A 15,443-nucleotide genomic window follows, 5' to 3' on the forward strand; every position below is an offset into this window, starting at 1 on the left:
CATAATGTCTTAGTACAAATTGACAAACATTTAGGAGTATATTCACGAAATCCATACTTTGACCAGGGAAGCAGCTGCAGAGAGTATGAATGAAGTATTTCTAGTTCCGATATACAGGAAATGAGCTTTTGTAGAGTCCCTTTTTGTTTAGATTGGTCAAACTTAGCAATAAATTCAAATAAGGTTTAGGAATGGATGATCTCTTTGCCTGGGTTATTTGACAGTTCAGAACATCTACATATATGGAAGACCATATTTTTTATATCCTTTGAGCACCTTGTCTTCTTCAGTTTAGGGTGTCGTAAAATAAGATCATGGATGGATGAAAGCATGCAAGAGTAGTGTGGATTAAGTAAAAACTTGTTAAAATGTATACATGGGGGTTCATATGTTCTGTGAATGTGTGCCCAACAAAAGGAAATAACTGAAGAGCTCTCAAAGAAGTTAAATGAATGTATGAGAGGTGGTTATGTTAAGGAAAATAAATACAAGGGGGGTGATGAAGGCTGATTTTTTTTTTACAGTAAAAGAAACAGCTCAAGGGCAATATACAAAGAGAGAAATAAAAAGGCCACTAAATGCTGCTCCTGCATAAGTAAACAGATGGAGTGGCCAGAAGAGAAGTCAATTTTGAATGGACAGGTGTCTTGATACCCCCCTCTTGCAAGAGTTCAAGGATAGGTAGGAGGAAATACAGACACAGGAAGGCTGTTCCAAAGTTTACCAGTAAAAGGAATGAAGAAATGAAGATCCTGGTTTACTCTTGCTATTTGAAAGCAAACTTTACATGATTAGGGATATATTTTGAAGAGTGCAAAAGAATTGGTTCAACAGAAGGGGTGAGGTAGCTCAAAAGGAAAGGGATGTAGGATGGATCAAGGGGAGAAAGAGGCAACAGAGCTAGAAATGACTTTGTAAGGATTTGCAGAGAGGAAGAAAGAAACTTTGAGAGGGATGGTTGACAAGTGCAGGGAGGACCCATGCTGTTCTATGTCGGTGGCAAATTGAAACAAAGTTGTTGACAAACTTAAAGTTGAAGGAAGGGTCTTTGGAGATATGATAAATAAAGCTGAAATACTAAACAAAAGACTCCAATCGTTTTTTGTAGGGGAAAAAGACTTTGTAGAACTGATGGGAGTGACTAGGAACTACCCAATTATGATGGATACAAAAGTTTAAGAAGGGCATAAACTATGTGAGGCTCAACATGTTAGGAAGGTCTATGATGAAATATCATGTTGGATACTAAAGGAATGCAGAGACTATCAACATTTCTGAACTATTTGTTAGCTTACTAGGAACTTGGGAGTATTTGCCAGAAATAGTTACCAAATACACACGTTTATCATAACACTTACCACTTGATATCCAACAGGGTAAATGCAGTATGGTGTGTGGAATGCTTGGAGCTGGTGTGGAAGAAGTTGCCCAATTGCCAAGAGAATTAAGGACCCAATCCTGAGCACATAGCTCAAGTCTGCCTGGTGCATCACTGAAGCAACTTGCCTGTTCTCATCACGGTCAATGAATACACGTCGGAAGACAGCTAAAGTTGAAAGTTCATTGTCTTTTTCTCCTTTGTTTATGTGTTCTTGACAATAAACAGTTTTATTCTTATAAAATGTGCATCCCTCCTTCACAGCACAATTCAAATGATACACTTTACTGCATCGCACTTTGAAGCATTTAACAGATGCTCCTAGCTGGTGACAGTGTTCACACTCATTTGCTGCCACCTTTTTCATTGTAGTCTCGACATTCATCAGAGCTCCATTCATAGTTTCATACACATCTTCTGCCCACAGTGCACAGTTAAGATGAACCCATTTATCTACATCATAATTGAGTAGTCTAGATGGACCATCGGCAACATAATCTCCATACAAATTGCACAAAATACACTGTCGTGAATCATCTGGTAGTCTTGATTTCCTGTATGTGATTCCCATACGGAATAATAAATCAGTCATCTCCTTGGGAGTAGGCTTTTCATAATTTTCTGGCAAAGGCAGAGCAGTTGGTGACCAATATTTATATTTGTGACCACGAAAGCGTTTTCCATCAGCTTGCTTTGGGTACTGGTTGTGATCATCTAGCTTGTGTTTGTTTGGCCTGCTCATCAATGAATCTTCAAGTTGAGGAACTTTTAACACTTCACTCATATCATCATCCTTTGACCAATCAGATAAAGCTTCAGCAGTGGAAAAACCAGAACCCTTCACATTGCCAAAGGAGTCTTTCAACTTAATATGTCTACTAGGTACCTCGTGCTTTCCTTTTTCATCCATAAGCATACGCTGGGTCACTGCAAATTGTATGTAGCACTGTTGAGAGCAAAATGTGATCTCTTCAACATTCCCATATTCTTCTTTATTTAAGAAAGGAAGTTCCAACACTTTCTTGCACAAAATATCTTTCAAAATAATCATATCACAGTTGCAGCAAAAACGAGCCTGTCCATTAAGAATGCTCTGAATATCTACCACCTGTTCTTTGCCATCTTTCAGCTGCTTGTGGCGGTACAATCTTGATATTTTGGGTGCCTCAAGCCGGTCTGCCATGTGATATGCAGAAGGTGGAGGAATGTTGAGGAGATTGGCTAAAGACCGCAACACCCCTGACACATCTTCACCTGCCTGTGAAGAGAGAGTCAATGTGACAGTTACATTACCCATATCTTTTAGAGGCAACGCTGGTGACTGGCCAACACGGCTTTTCAGTGTTATGCTGGAAAGACTACCAATATTTTCTTTATCCAATTCAGGATTATCTTTGCTTTTTGAAGACAGAAATGGCAACTGGCCAGGACGAATAGGTGTTGGGATGAGAAGGGGAATAGCTGGAGAGATGGATCTGTCACGCTGGTCTTCTTGAGAGTCTTCATCCATATCAACAAGTCTTAAGCCTTTGAATGGAAGAGGAGATTCTGGTAGTATACATTCTGGAGAGGAAGAGCTGAGAACTGTATCTGGAGAATCTGCCTCTCTGGTTGGAGTTAAAGCTGGAGTTGGACGGCTAGACCCACTAACCAAATCCCCTTCTTGATACTCATCCAGGGGAAGACCAATTTTGGGTGGAGTGAATTCATGAATATAAAACCCTCGCTGAGTTGGTCCAGTTTTTGCAGGAGTAACAATGGGCATTTTGTCTCCAAAGGGTTGTGTATTATAGTAATCTGTGACATTCTTTATAGTGGCATTACCTAATGTGCCTTCCAAAATTCCCTGCCTATGATTGCAATCTCTTCTTCCAAGCTTTGATAAGTCTCCACTTCCAAACACTGGACAAAGATTAAAGTTTCTCGGTACTTCTGGTTCCATGATGTTCAGCGGTGGCATAGCCCTCAGCTGCTGCATAACACTCTCAATATAGGCATCATAGTCTTCTTCAACACGAGACCCTTGTCTAGCTCGTTTTGCAGGTTGAACTTTAGTATCTTTACTCTGACTCTTTCTTCTAGCCTGTTGGGCACGCTTCTTGGCTTTTTTCAATTCTTCATGATCCATTGAGTCAGAGCCTTCATTAGGGGTAGTCATCTCAGGAGTGTGTTCACCTGTGCTAGCAGAACCTGTGCCCATTACTGTCTCTGGAATCATGACTCTCATCTCAGTCTTAAGGGTAGGGTCACTATTTACCCTTTCTGCTATACTGGGTGGTGTTGATGAATTGTTCAAAACTGTAGAATTCAAGGGAGCACGTGTCCCTGTGGCAACATGTGTTCCCAGCTGATTAGCATTACTTAAGGCATGCTGTTGCCCAGGGTGTGTGGCTCGAACTCCAGTATGAACAACCATGTGAGGAGATGCTGGAGTAACTAAGTGGCCCGCTAATGGTCGGATTGAGGGACTTACAGTTGCTGATTGCTGAGGAGGCTGACCTTGAATAACATGGTGAGTGGAGGAAGGGATCACACTAGGGTGATTAATCTGATGTGTTGTAACCTGCCTTACAACTGCTTGCTGACTAGAAGGGTGAGGAGCAGTGGTGTACTGTACTGGGTGGCCTGGCCCAGAAAAGGGTGGTACACCTTGACGGACAACAGAATGACCAAGGTTTACATGAGCAGTAGAATGAGAGACCAACTGCTGCTGCTGACCGAGAATGACAGTATGTGTGCCCTGAGATGGGTGAATACCAGATGACACAACTACTGAACGCTGCATCATGTGGGGACTGGAACCTGAAGGTTGGGGTTGACTTCCTGGTGTGACCACTCCATGTTGTGGTTGTGACTGTAACTGAGATTGACATTGCTGTTGCTGCTGCTGCAACTGCTGTGATTGTTGTTGCATATCAGAATTCTGAAGAGTGGGTGTACTGCTGGTCTGCTGAACAGATGCAAGTGAGACAGGTCCTGAGGAAGTTACAGCACTGCGTGGAATCACTATAGGAGTAGGATTAGGTACTTGTGAAGCAACTTGCGACAGATGAGATGACTGCATAGGTAGATGTCCTTGAGATGATCTGAATAATAACAACTGGCCTTGAGAAGGTTGTTGCATGGGACTAGCACAACCTGTATTTTCTAGAAGCTGCTTCAGTAAGGCATTGGATGATTCTTTGCTCATCCCATCACTTACTTCAGTTTTTATTTGTCCAGAGGCTCCTGGTGGAGTCTGAGAAGTTACTTGAGGATTGTTCAAAACAGATAGTTGGGGCTGTAGAGATACACTAGTTACAATCATATGCTGAGTGCCCAAAGCCTGTGAGGTTGATGTAGCAACTGGAATGGTGTGTGTGATATTAGGGGTGCTGCAGGATCCAGGGGAGTCATCCTCTGGCTCTCTTTTTATTAAATGAGGAGGTGTAGGAATAGTACTATGTGGACTTGGAACAGAAGATGTCAAGGAAGGAGACTGACTCTTGATCTGAGGTGAGTGTGGTGAAGCATGATTTGATAATGGGGATGGTGCAGGAGACACGCGTGCCACAGGACTAGCGGAGTGTCCTGCTGGAGATTTTGCTGCAGGTGGTGGCATCATGGCTGGTCGGGTGATCGGGGGAGAAGGGGTGCGAACAGGTTGCCCCCCATGTATCATCATCATTCGTACACCCCCTTGAACTGCAACTGGACCACTGGTGCCTGGCCGTACCATTACATTGCTACCTCGTACAATAGTCTGTTGCACCATCATAGGCTGTGCAACCATACGTACTCCAACAGCTTGCTGTACTCCTCCCTGTAAAACAACTCCACCCTGATGAAGGGTTCCTGAGGATGTTTGAATCCATGCTTGTTGTCCTACAGGCTGGTGAACATTATTAGTCAACATTCCAACTGTTTGAGTCAAGGCTGGATGCATTACTTGTTGCTGAGTAACTCCTTGATGACCTTCAGAATCTTGCACTCCATGCTGTGATACAGGAGCTCTCATAAGCTGTGTTCTAAAAGGTCTTGTTCCTGGTTGGAGGTGTCCTATGGATGGTAGAGTTCGCAACTGATGAGATGTGGTAACAGTTACAGGATTATGCAGCACATGCCTTTGTGGTGAACCAATTTGCTGCACAGGAACACTCACCAAGGGACGGCCAAGAGATGGTGTGGTATGTGTCATGGCAGAGACTGAACTTAGTGGCAGGCTAGAAGTACTTGCATAATTAACTAATCCACTTGTTATGCCACTCACTTGGTCACTGATGCTTACAATAGAACTATGTGTTGAAACATCATCTGGTGGTAGGCCGACTGGCATTACATTGGAGCTGTAAGTTGAACTTACTGGTGTGGCACTGGAGGTTACAGACATTATGGAGGGAGGTACCAAGCTACCTCCAGAAGTACCAATAGGCAAAGATAGTACATTTGTGCTTGTGGTTAATGCATTTCCTGCCCCAGTGCTTGATGATGGATAGTTGGCTGAGGCATTTATTGAAGGTATTCGGATTCCTGGAGCAACAGCTACAGTGTGACTAGGATACATGTTATTCTGAGATGGAATAGCTCCTCCACCAGGAATTCCAATTACTGCCTGATGTCTACTAGATGGAGGAATCTCAGATTTAGCAGGTTCAGGAACAACTAACTTGTTGGCACTGGCAGAAAGATGTGGTGGCATTGAGGTGGTGGCTATACTTGGTGAGGAGTAAGCTACCTGGCCCATTCGTGTCGTTCCTGCCATCATTCTTACAACAGGTCCTTTGACACTCTCACTTAGGACGTGGGCTAAACCTTCCTGTCCATCATCTCCCTCAATTTCACTTTTTATATATGTTGGAGCACATGTAACGAATGTAGAAGGTGATGTACTAATAATGGCTGTTGTATTAGCTGGGGCCGATGTTGCTGCTTCAGGAGAGGAAGTGGGGTTTTTGTTTTCCAAGTCTCCAACAGGAGCTCCACCCTTTAAACCCAGCTTAAAGTGCCCCCAACGACTCCTTAGAAGAGCACCACCCTTCAGACCAAACTTGAAATATCCAAATTTACTTATGTAAGGTGGGAGAGGAGCAGGATTATTAGGATTATTAGAATTACCTCCTCCTCCACCAGATCTCTGTACAGAAGCAGGTGCTAATGATGCTGATGAAGAAACAGGTGAGGGTACTGTATCATTAGTTGGTGTGGGTACTGATGGATGAGGACTGTTAACTTGGCTACTGTTACTACCAGGCCCCCCAAAGTCACTGTGGGGAGTCTGTGGTGTACCAACTATTTCTCCAGCACTAATACTTCGAGGAGTTAATGGTGTACTTGGGTTTTCAGCACTAAGAGGTCGCATCTGAGGGCTGGAAAGTGGTACAGGACTCCTTAAACCACTATGGACAGGACTTTGTTTCATTGCTATAGTTCCAGATATTGGACTTGCAACTGGTCCACCAGGACTTGGACTGGCTATGGGAACAGGGCTTTTCAGGCCACTATGAACAGGACTTGGTTTCATTGCTATTCCACCACTAACAGGACTTTGAACTGGCCCACTTGGGCTTGGTACTGGCCCAGAAGATCCTGGACTAGGAACTGGGCCTGATCCAGATGGCCTCCTTATTGGCATAACAGCCTGGGGGTATTGATGCCTCATCAACATAGGTGCCCCTTGACCTTGAGGCATCATTACTCCTGTCTGGGGGTATGGTGATCTTACTCCTATCATATGTGGAGACATTTGGCTTGGTGGTACCGTCTGAGTACCAGGACTGTGGACTGGCATTCTAACACGCATCTGAGGAGCCATCATGTGATGTGTCATGCCCTGAGGGGCTCCTGTGTAGGCTGCTCGAGGACCTTGCTCAGGATATCCCCCTCCTGGAGATGGCATGCGAGTTTGAGGACTGAAAGGTGATTCGCCAGGGGATGGATGAGGACCTGGAACAACCATGGCATGAGGAGAATGCTGTGGCACAATTGTGGGATTAGGGGATGCTACTGGTGTGTGAGGGGAGGGTACCATTGGACTTAATCCCATCCCTGGTTGTGACGAGGGTGAGGGAGACATGAGAGGACTCTGTGGAGTGGAATGCATAGGTGATGACCCTGCCGGACCTACCGGTGAAGTCCCGGTCATCATAGTGCCTTGAGATGCATTCATCACCCCACCTTGAGTATTCATAATATGAGCTGGTCTATTTCTTTTCTTGTTATTGTATTCCTGCATAATCATGGCATGTTGCCTAGCTGATTTGCGGCACTGTTCTAAATGTCGCTGAATTGCTGATGCTTCCCTCTGCACACGGGCAAGCTCGGCAGCATCATGCTCATTTAACCCCTGACCATTTTTCTTCAGTGTTCTCTGACGGCTATTTAAATTTTTGCGCTGCTTTCGAAGTTTGGTTATTTCAGCTTCATAATACCTCTGCTGTGTGCTTATGAGGTTGTGTTGTTGTGTTAACCAGTGTTCATACTGATTCTGTTGTTGTCTTTCTGCATCAGTCTGAGGGTTTTCAGAAGGGAGTGGAGGTGGAGGAAGTGTCTTAATGTTCACCGTTCCTGGTGATGATGGACCAGTTCCACGTGATCCAACTGCTTGTAACAAAGCTGGAAATGAATAATAACCATATAAGATATGATTTGTCATAATCCAAATGACTTATACAGCTGAGCTTCATTACAATTTGTGCTTTTCTTTTATTTTTGAAGACTGCTCTTAATATATAATTTGAACTTTCCATATATAATAATGCTGCATCAAGAATCAAAGCAGATATTACTTTTTGTTAAGGAGAGCCCTGTTGGATCACGTCAGTGCATTTCCAGTTGTACTGAGTGATGTCATGGGATGGACTGTAAGAGAATCAGTACTTTATGTGTAGGGAAACCCATTTTCAACAGAACTTGTTCTGAATTGTTCTTGAAATTTACAGCCTCAAGAACACAGTTATGCCTCGCTACAAGGGTCAAAAATTTCAATTATCTAAAGCACTGTCTGATGAGTGGTCTTTGTGTACTGTTGTTATAATATATACTTAGTTTAAGCTAGGAGATCACTGATTTGAGATAATCATCATATGCATGATGTACAATTAAATGAGTGCTTCATATCAATCTTAAATATATAATTAAAATACCTAAGTGTAATATGCCACAATACTAATAGACCAAACTTCACGAGCAATAGCTGTTCTCATAGAAGTATTTCTTGGACCCTGTTTATGAATACGATACCACATCAGCTTGATTTGCAGATCCCAGTTTCTGTGGTTAATGGCTCTTGATGAATCACACTCCTTCCTGCATCTGAATTTTCATTTAAAAAGTCTTGGCAAAACCAGAGTTTTCACCTCGGTAAATATTTCAGATATGCAGATGTTAAGCAGGACTCCACTTTCCCTCTTTCAAACTTAAATTAAGCTCCCTCTGTATAATGATTACTAGTTATGGTGGATCTTTCCCTTGTTTTTATGCTAAACTGCACTTGCTTCCTAAAAATGCCAGAAACAGTTATATCAAAGTTTCAAACTTCAAGTAAGCTCCCTCTGTATATTCCTTTCTTGTCGGTGAATCTTTTTCTTACATTTATGCTGGACTGCACTTGTTTTGTAGTATACAGTTTATAATATACTTTTTTATATTACTCTCATTTAGGCGTTGTGCATCACCACAGGCTACACAGCCTGCTCCTGACAGTCATAAATCATGGTCACATAAGTATAACTTATGTTTACCAATACTGTAATATTTTTTCCAATACTGTAATTTTTTTTGTTTGATCAAGACTTTTCTTGTAGGCAGGCAGAAGTAACCATTAGTATAAATGGTACCCTACTTTGGGACATCAGAAGTGAGAGAAGCATCACCAGTCCTTACAAGTCATAGTTCTCATTTTCTATTAAGTAACAACTATAAATCATTAATGTTTGTTACTATATGACTGATACTGCATCCAGCATACATGAAAAAACAATTTATTTACTTCCACCTACTTCAACTTTAATGACACTTTCATTGTTTCATTAATAATGTAAGGTGGGCAATTCAAGCAAAGGTGGGGTGAGGTGTGCATCTCTGCTCTAAGTAATGTATTTCATTTGAACAAACTGACAAGGGTCGACCTTGTGTTTTCACCAGCAATGGCAAAAAAGACATTATATCAATCAGCTGCAAAATTATTTGCATTTATATGAACTGGTGTCTGAACATCCACAATATATGCCTTAATCCTACTGATTACATAAACATGCACATACATGGCATATAAATGTGTATTTTTGGGTAAGTACAAGATGAAAGTGCATTGAAAATTTATAACTGGAAGCTGGCACTAACGAAAAAAGCATTATATAGATGGCAGTCAAGCATACTAACTGTTGCAATCTAGATGCCACCAAAAATGTTCAGAAATCATAATGTGCACAATCGATCTGTAACTAGGGCCCCTGCAACAAGATATTGTCGTTTTGTAAGACATCAGCACTTAAATAAGCTATATGACACACTATAGCGAGGCATTACTGGGTAAGTTTGCAGCTGCTACAGGAGGCCTATTCACACAAAAAGCAGTCAAAAAGCTTATGCTGAGATCAAAGAGGGAATTTTCAAAGCATGACAATAATATGATTTCTGGTTACGGCAGCATTCTCTCTCTGTCTCACTTTCGCTGTTTCTAAAAGCTTTTGGTATATTTGCTCACAAGTCTAGTAAGAATGCAAAGTAAACACATTTGCAACCTTGCAAATCAAGAGCACCAAAGCTGGTAATAATTATCTGTGTCTTATAATGCAAGGGATTTTCATTAAAAATCAACTGATACCATCTGATTCATATATGAAAAAATCAAGGCTCTTTGCATGCAATTGGAAATTAAATATTGTACATCATCAATAAAGATTGAGTTACCACTAACTCAATTATTAATGTTAATTTTTATCATGTTCTAGAGGTTAAAGCTTAATCTTATCCTTTTTTTTGCAGGTAATGTAGTATTCATATACAAATGAAATTAGCATAAGAATTTTGTTGTAATGATGCTCGACTGTATACATGACTAGATCACTAAGCATTTACAGTTTTGAAGCAATCTGTGTGAACAAAACCAAAACCAACAAACTGATGGAAATTATATGAGAGACGTAGTATTTACCAGGGTGCATGCCAGGGTCTCCTTGTGGTCGTACTGGACGAGTCAGGGGCTGTGCTGGTCCTGATACTTGGTGGGGAGAGTGGCTGGATGCTGTGAGAGGAGGCCCAACCACACGTTGAAAGGGTTGTCTCACACTACCATTATTACTCAACACTTGTCCTCCTGTTTTATGTAATAGAACTTTTGATATAGTATTATACAGTGCTATGTTGTTTTCAAACAAAATTTACATTAACATTTTGCATATTATGTGCCTTCTAAAAGCCTAATGAAGGGAAAATGGTGAATGAAAGTAAAATAGTAAAGAATTTTCACCCAATGAAAGGTCTAAAAAATATTGGTTATGAATTTAAACATTCTTTTTCCTATTACATCTATATTATCCCTCACCTATTTGTATTCAAAAGGAATCCAAAACCTTTGTCTTTTCTTTATATATTCATTATAGTACCATATTTTATCATGATGCAAAACAATCATAGTATCAATTCATATTAATGGTTATAAGATGCACCCTGGTTTCCAATTAAAAATCCCACCCCCCCTCAAAAAATAGTTTGAGTCACATAAATCATAGTCCTGAGCTAGCTAGCTAGTCATAAAAAGCTAGTCATTACACGTAGTTTCAGGTGAATAAGTTAGAAGTTACTACATCTGGTGCACACCAATCTACACTATCACTGATTTTGAAAATTAAATTGACTATTCCCTGTGTGTCTATATAAATAAATAAGATCAACCAATGGGGAATTACTTTCCACCTGCCCCATGACAATGAAAGTTCAGGAGGGATTCAATCAGCAAAGAGCTGATGCCATGTTTGCTTGTTTCTGTTTTTGATTAGTGACTGAGTTTTTTTTTATTACAACCCTAATTTATTTTGTGTTATATGGAGAATAACTGAGATATATGGAAAATGTGTCCTAAATTTAGGTCTCACTCTATAACAAAATCCTTACACAGAAACACAGTAAATGGAGGGTCTGTCATACATGTTGTGTGGCTGACCACGTCTTGGAACATATTAATTGAAGTTATCTTATAGTCATCAATTAGTCAGATTTAACAATGTACTCCTATCATGAAATAAGGTTTATACTTTTATTTTTTTGTGTGTAAAGATCTACAGATAATTTAAATATAGCTAATTCCTAGGAGTATATTTCGATGATCAAATACGTTTAAAATTAGACTAACAAAAATCTAGTGAGTGACACAGATTTGTCTATTCCCAAAGTAAATTTTAGCCATAACTAAAAAATTTCACAAGAGGCTCCTAAGAACACAAGTGCATATGTTGATTACTTCAAAAGATTAAGATGTTTACTATTATTTAGTTGAAATTAAAAAAATCAAAACATACCTGGCATAGTTGGTAATCCTACTTGAGGGTTTCCAACAGCAAGAACATCTGCCTTGAGTTTTTCATAATCCATGTCACTAAGGTTGAGGTCTACCGGGCCAATGGGCTCCTGCTGGTGGCTGGCCTTCTGCTGCTTCATTTGCTCTTGTTTTTCTTGTTCCAATAGATCTTCTATTAGCAAAGGCTGTTCCTGTTGCAATGGACACAGTCATATAATAGGCATCTATATTCTTTTGAAGATATATCTATATCTGTTGATAGCCTGCAAGCACAAATGCCCCCCAATATATTTTTTGTGAGTGTACCTAGTAGTTGTAAACATGATTTGGACTTCTCTCTTGTTGACCTGCCTCCACAACCTTCGCTTCCACCATATTCATTGCTTCTCAATTTTAAAATATCCGATTGCACTAAGCTTGGTGCCGATTTAGTTGTGGCATTATATCCTTTTAAGCTTCCATACATGTTTTTTTATGTATGGTGACCAAATAACAGCAGCATACTCAAGCTATGATCATATTAGTTATGCTATCAATTCCCTCAGCATTTTCTCATTCATAAAATTAAAAACTGCTCTTATTTGAGTAATCAGTGTTTCCTATAGAACTGTTTATGTGCCTTTCTGGTGTTAAAAGGTAAAGTTGGGGGCAAACGCTACAACTGCGCATGGCTTCAGTGTTCTTCTCCCTCCCACTAGCCCTTGGACCTTTTATGGGTGATGACCCATTACCCTGGGACATGGGTTAAGTGCAACATCCGGGATACCACAGACACCTTCCTCAGGTTTCCCCAGGTATCCACTTATTGACCAACCTGCAATGAAGGATGAACAGCTGAGTGGGCTGTGTGCAAACTGCCCAGGCTGAGATTCAAACCCAAGCCCATGGATCCATACTTAGGCATTCTAATCACTACACCACAGAAATGTATTATTAGTCCCAAGTTTTTTTTTCTCTAACTCTGTTAGCTTTCTCATTTCCTATTTCATAGTTCTATCTGGGTCTTATCTTCCACGCACCATCTCCATGACATGATATTTCTTGGCACTGAACTCTATTTTCCATGTTTGACTTAATGTCTAATTGATTGATATCTTGCAGGTGTCTACAGTAATCAAAGCTTTCAACTTCTTTCAGGATTTGAACATCAGCAAAAGTTTATATAATTATTCATATACTTTCCAGCATATTAATACACGCAAAATTTATGACTGGACCCAATACTAACCATGCAAACACTTTACTTGCTACTCTTTTCCAGGTGGAAACTGTATTTTATACTGGTTCTCCTCTTTTTTCCCCTACAGTTACTTTTCTAACCAATTTGATAATCTACCATGTCCCAAATTCACTCACAGTCCAAACAAGAATTATATGAGACACCTTATAAATATCATTCTTTAGATCTAGGCATATACAATCAAGTCTCACTTTTAATGACTAATTGGTGCCAAAGAAAGCTTACAAAATTAAATTCAGCAGATGTGAATCACCAAAACAATAGGAAAAACTTTAATTAGTGTCAGAGCCCTCAGTCAACATATTTTTAGTTTTTTTGTTATCTAAAATGAGTGCTGTCAGCCAAGCGGTGCCACTGCTTACACCATCGCTTTTAACCTGCCGTGCACTGACCTCCCTCCCTATGCCAACACTCCTCTCTGCTCTCCTATGAATAGCAAAGAGTCAAACTTATTCACCATTGCTCCTCTCTCCTCTCTTATAAAAAACAAAAAGTCAAACTCATTCATTTTGCTGGTCACATCATTAACATCCTCTATTACTGCATCATCCACTATCAGTCATTATCAGATAGAGATAAATGGTAACGACCTATGCCAAAAATTTACCCCCAAAACTTTTTATTTCTGCAAAACAAATAACACTAATTAATATCAAACATATCAAAACTCAGCATAATTAAAAGTTCTGTCCTAGCAACACATATTACTGAGGAAAAATATGCACTTGAGCTCTCACAAAGCAATAAGGATGGCAGATTCTGCCTCAATCTTCGTTGTCTTCCAAGGGCTCAAGAGTTTATTTTTTCCTCACCTCTATGTAATGAGAACAAAACTTTTATTTCTGGTGAGTTTGATCTGCTTGCTATTAATCTGCATTATTTGTTTTGCAGAAATTACTAGTTTTGGGAGGAGGGAGGGAGAAAAAAACTAGCGATTAGCGATTAGATTAATTTGAAACACAAAACACAAAAAACTATGAGAAAAAATAGTCTGGTCATCAGAATAAGAGGATTACCTAGGCCAAAAATTTACTGAATTTAATTCCCATAAGATACTCATGTTTTGACTCCTTTTTTCTTCCACTCTGAGATTTATCTTCGTCCCATTTTACCCTGTGAAGTGCCCATCTACTACTAAGATCACTGATATCACTCTTTTGTTACATTTTCAAATGGCTTTGATCGAGAATTAAAAAAAAAGAAAGAAAAAAAAAAAAATCCCTTCCCTTTTGACCCTGAAATGATTCCTCTACAGGTTTATGAAGTAACAAACAATACATGAACATATTACAGTGGCTATTCAAGTTTCATGTAACTCTTGGTTAAATTGATATTCATTCTGACATGGAAATTCTTTTATATTCATATACAGCACCATCATTCATAAGTATAGTGCTCACAGTGTTGTGAGTGAGTGAGAGTGGTAGGGTGAGGACGTGCGGTGTGAGCTCCTTGGAGCTGCTGAGTCGACAATGGCGGGCAGAACCAGAACTCTGAAAGATTCCTGTTGTGTCTGTGAAGATTTTACAGGCGAAAAGTGGATTGGATGCTGTTTGTGTCCAAGGTGGTGTCATGTGAAGTGTGCTAATGTGACTGGAGTCAAGCAGGATAATGTACCTAAAATAAATTGGATTTGCACTCCATGTTTTCATAAAGTATCTCTCGCTACCAACATTGTTGAAAAATTGGATAAATTCAAGCAAGAATTATCTAAAGAAATATCAATGGTAAAAGATGAGGTTGAATCTCGGGTGTCCAGTGTCAGGGAGGAGTTGAGTGAGGTGGCAGGCATGATTTGTGATGAGAAGGCAGAGTCGGGTCATGCCAGTTTAGCTGACGTAGCCAGACGTAAGAGGAAGAAGAATCTCCTTGTTGTGAAGGACTCTGATCAAAACAAAAAGGCTACTGAGTTGAAAAATGAAGTTTCCCAGGCATTACAAGGCGTTCAGATTACTGATTCAAGATTCCTAAATGGAGGTAACATTGTTATGAACTTTGATGATGAGAACACAAGGAATGAGGCAGCTCAGAAATTGGAAAATGTAGAGCAAGTTAGCACAAAAAATGTGGAAAAACTAAGGCCAAAGATCATTATCTGCAATGTGTATGAGGAGGAGACCAGGGATAAGATAATTGAGACACTGTTAAACAGGAATGAGTTCCTACACTCGACTTCTGGAGTTGAGGGGAAAATTGAGAAGATTTTTAGCAAGCCTGCTGCTGGTGGCACAATGCACTATATTTTGAAATGTGATCCAACTGTTAGAGTTGATTCATAAACATCATGACAAGATAAAACTAGAATGGGGAGTGTACACTGTGAGAGATAG

General features: G+C 40.2%; 1 protein-coding gene across 11 annotated transcripts in view; it reads right to left on the minus strand.

The window, feature by feature from the left end:
- The window catches only part of LOC126998800 (histone-lysine N-methyltransferase 2C-like), a 121,327-nt gene that overhangs the window by 6,491 nt on the left and 99,393 nt on the right, over positions 1–15,443 (minus strand). For 4 of the 11 annotated variants that reach the window (XM_050860856.1, XM_050860862.1, XM_050860857.1 and 1 more), the window contains 4 exons: positions 14,514–14,606; positions 11,875–12,064; positions 10,512–10,673; positions 1,359–7,969 (listed from right to left, as the gene is read on the minus strand). In XM_050860856.1, the coding sequence (XP_050716813.1) occupies positions 1,359–7,969; positions 10,512–10,673; positions 11,875–12,064; positions 14,514–14,606 (7,056 nt within the window). The remainder of the gene's footprint in view (positions 1–1,358; positions 7,970–10,511; positions 10,674–11,874; positions 12,065–14,513; positions 14,607–15,443) is intronic. The other 7 variants (XM_050860864.1, XM_050860861.1, XM_050860863.1 and 4 more) reach the window with 5 other exon arrangements.

Source organism: Eriocheir sinensis, chromosome 15 (assembly GCF_024679095.1).
Source record: "Eriocheir sinensis breed Jianghai 21 chromosome 15, ASM2467909v1, whole genome shotgun sequence".
NCBI lineage: Eukaryota > Metazoa > Arthropoda > Malacostraca > Decapoda > Varunidae > Eriocheir > Eriocheir sinensis.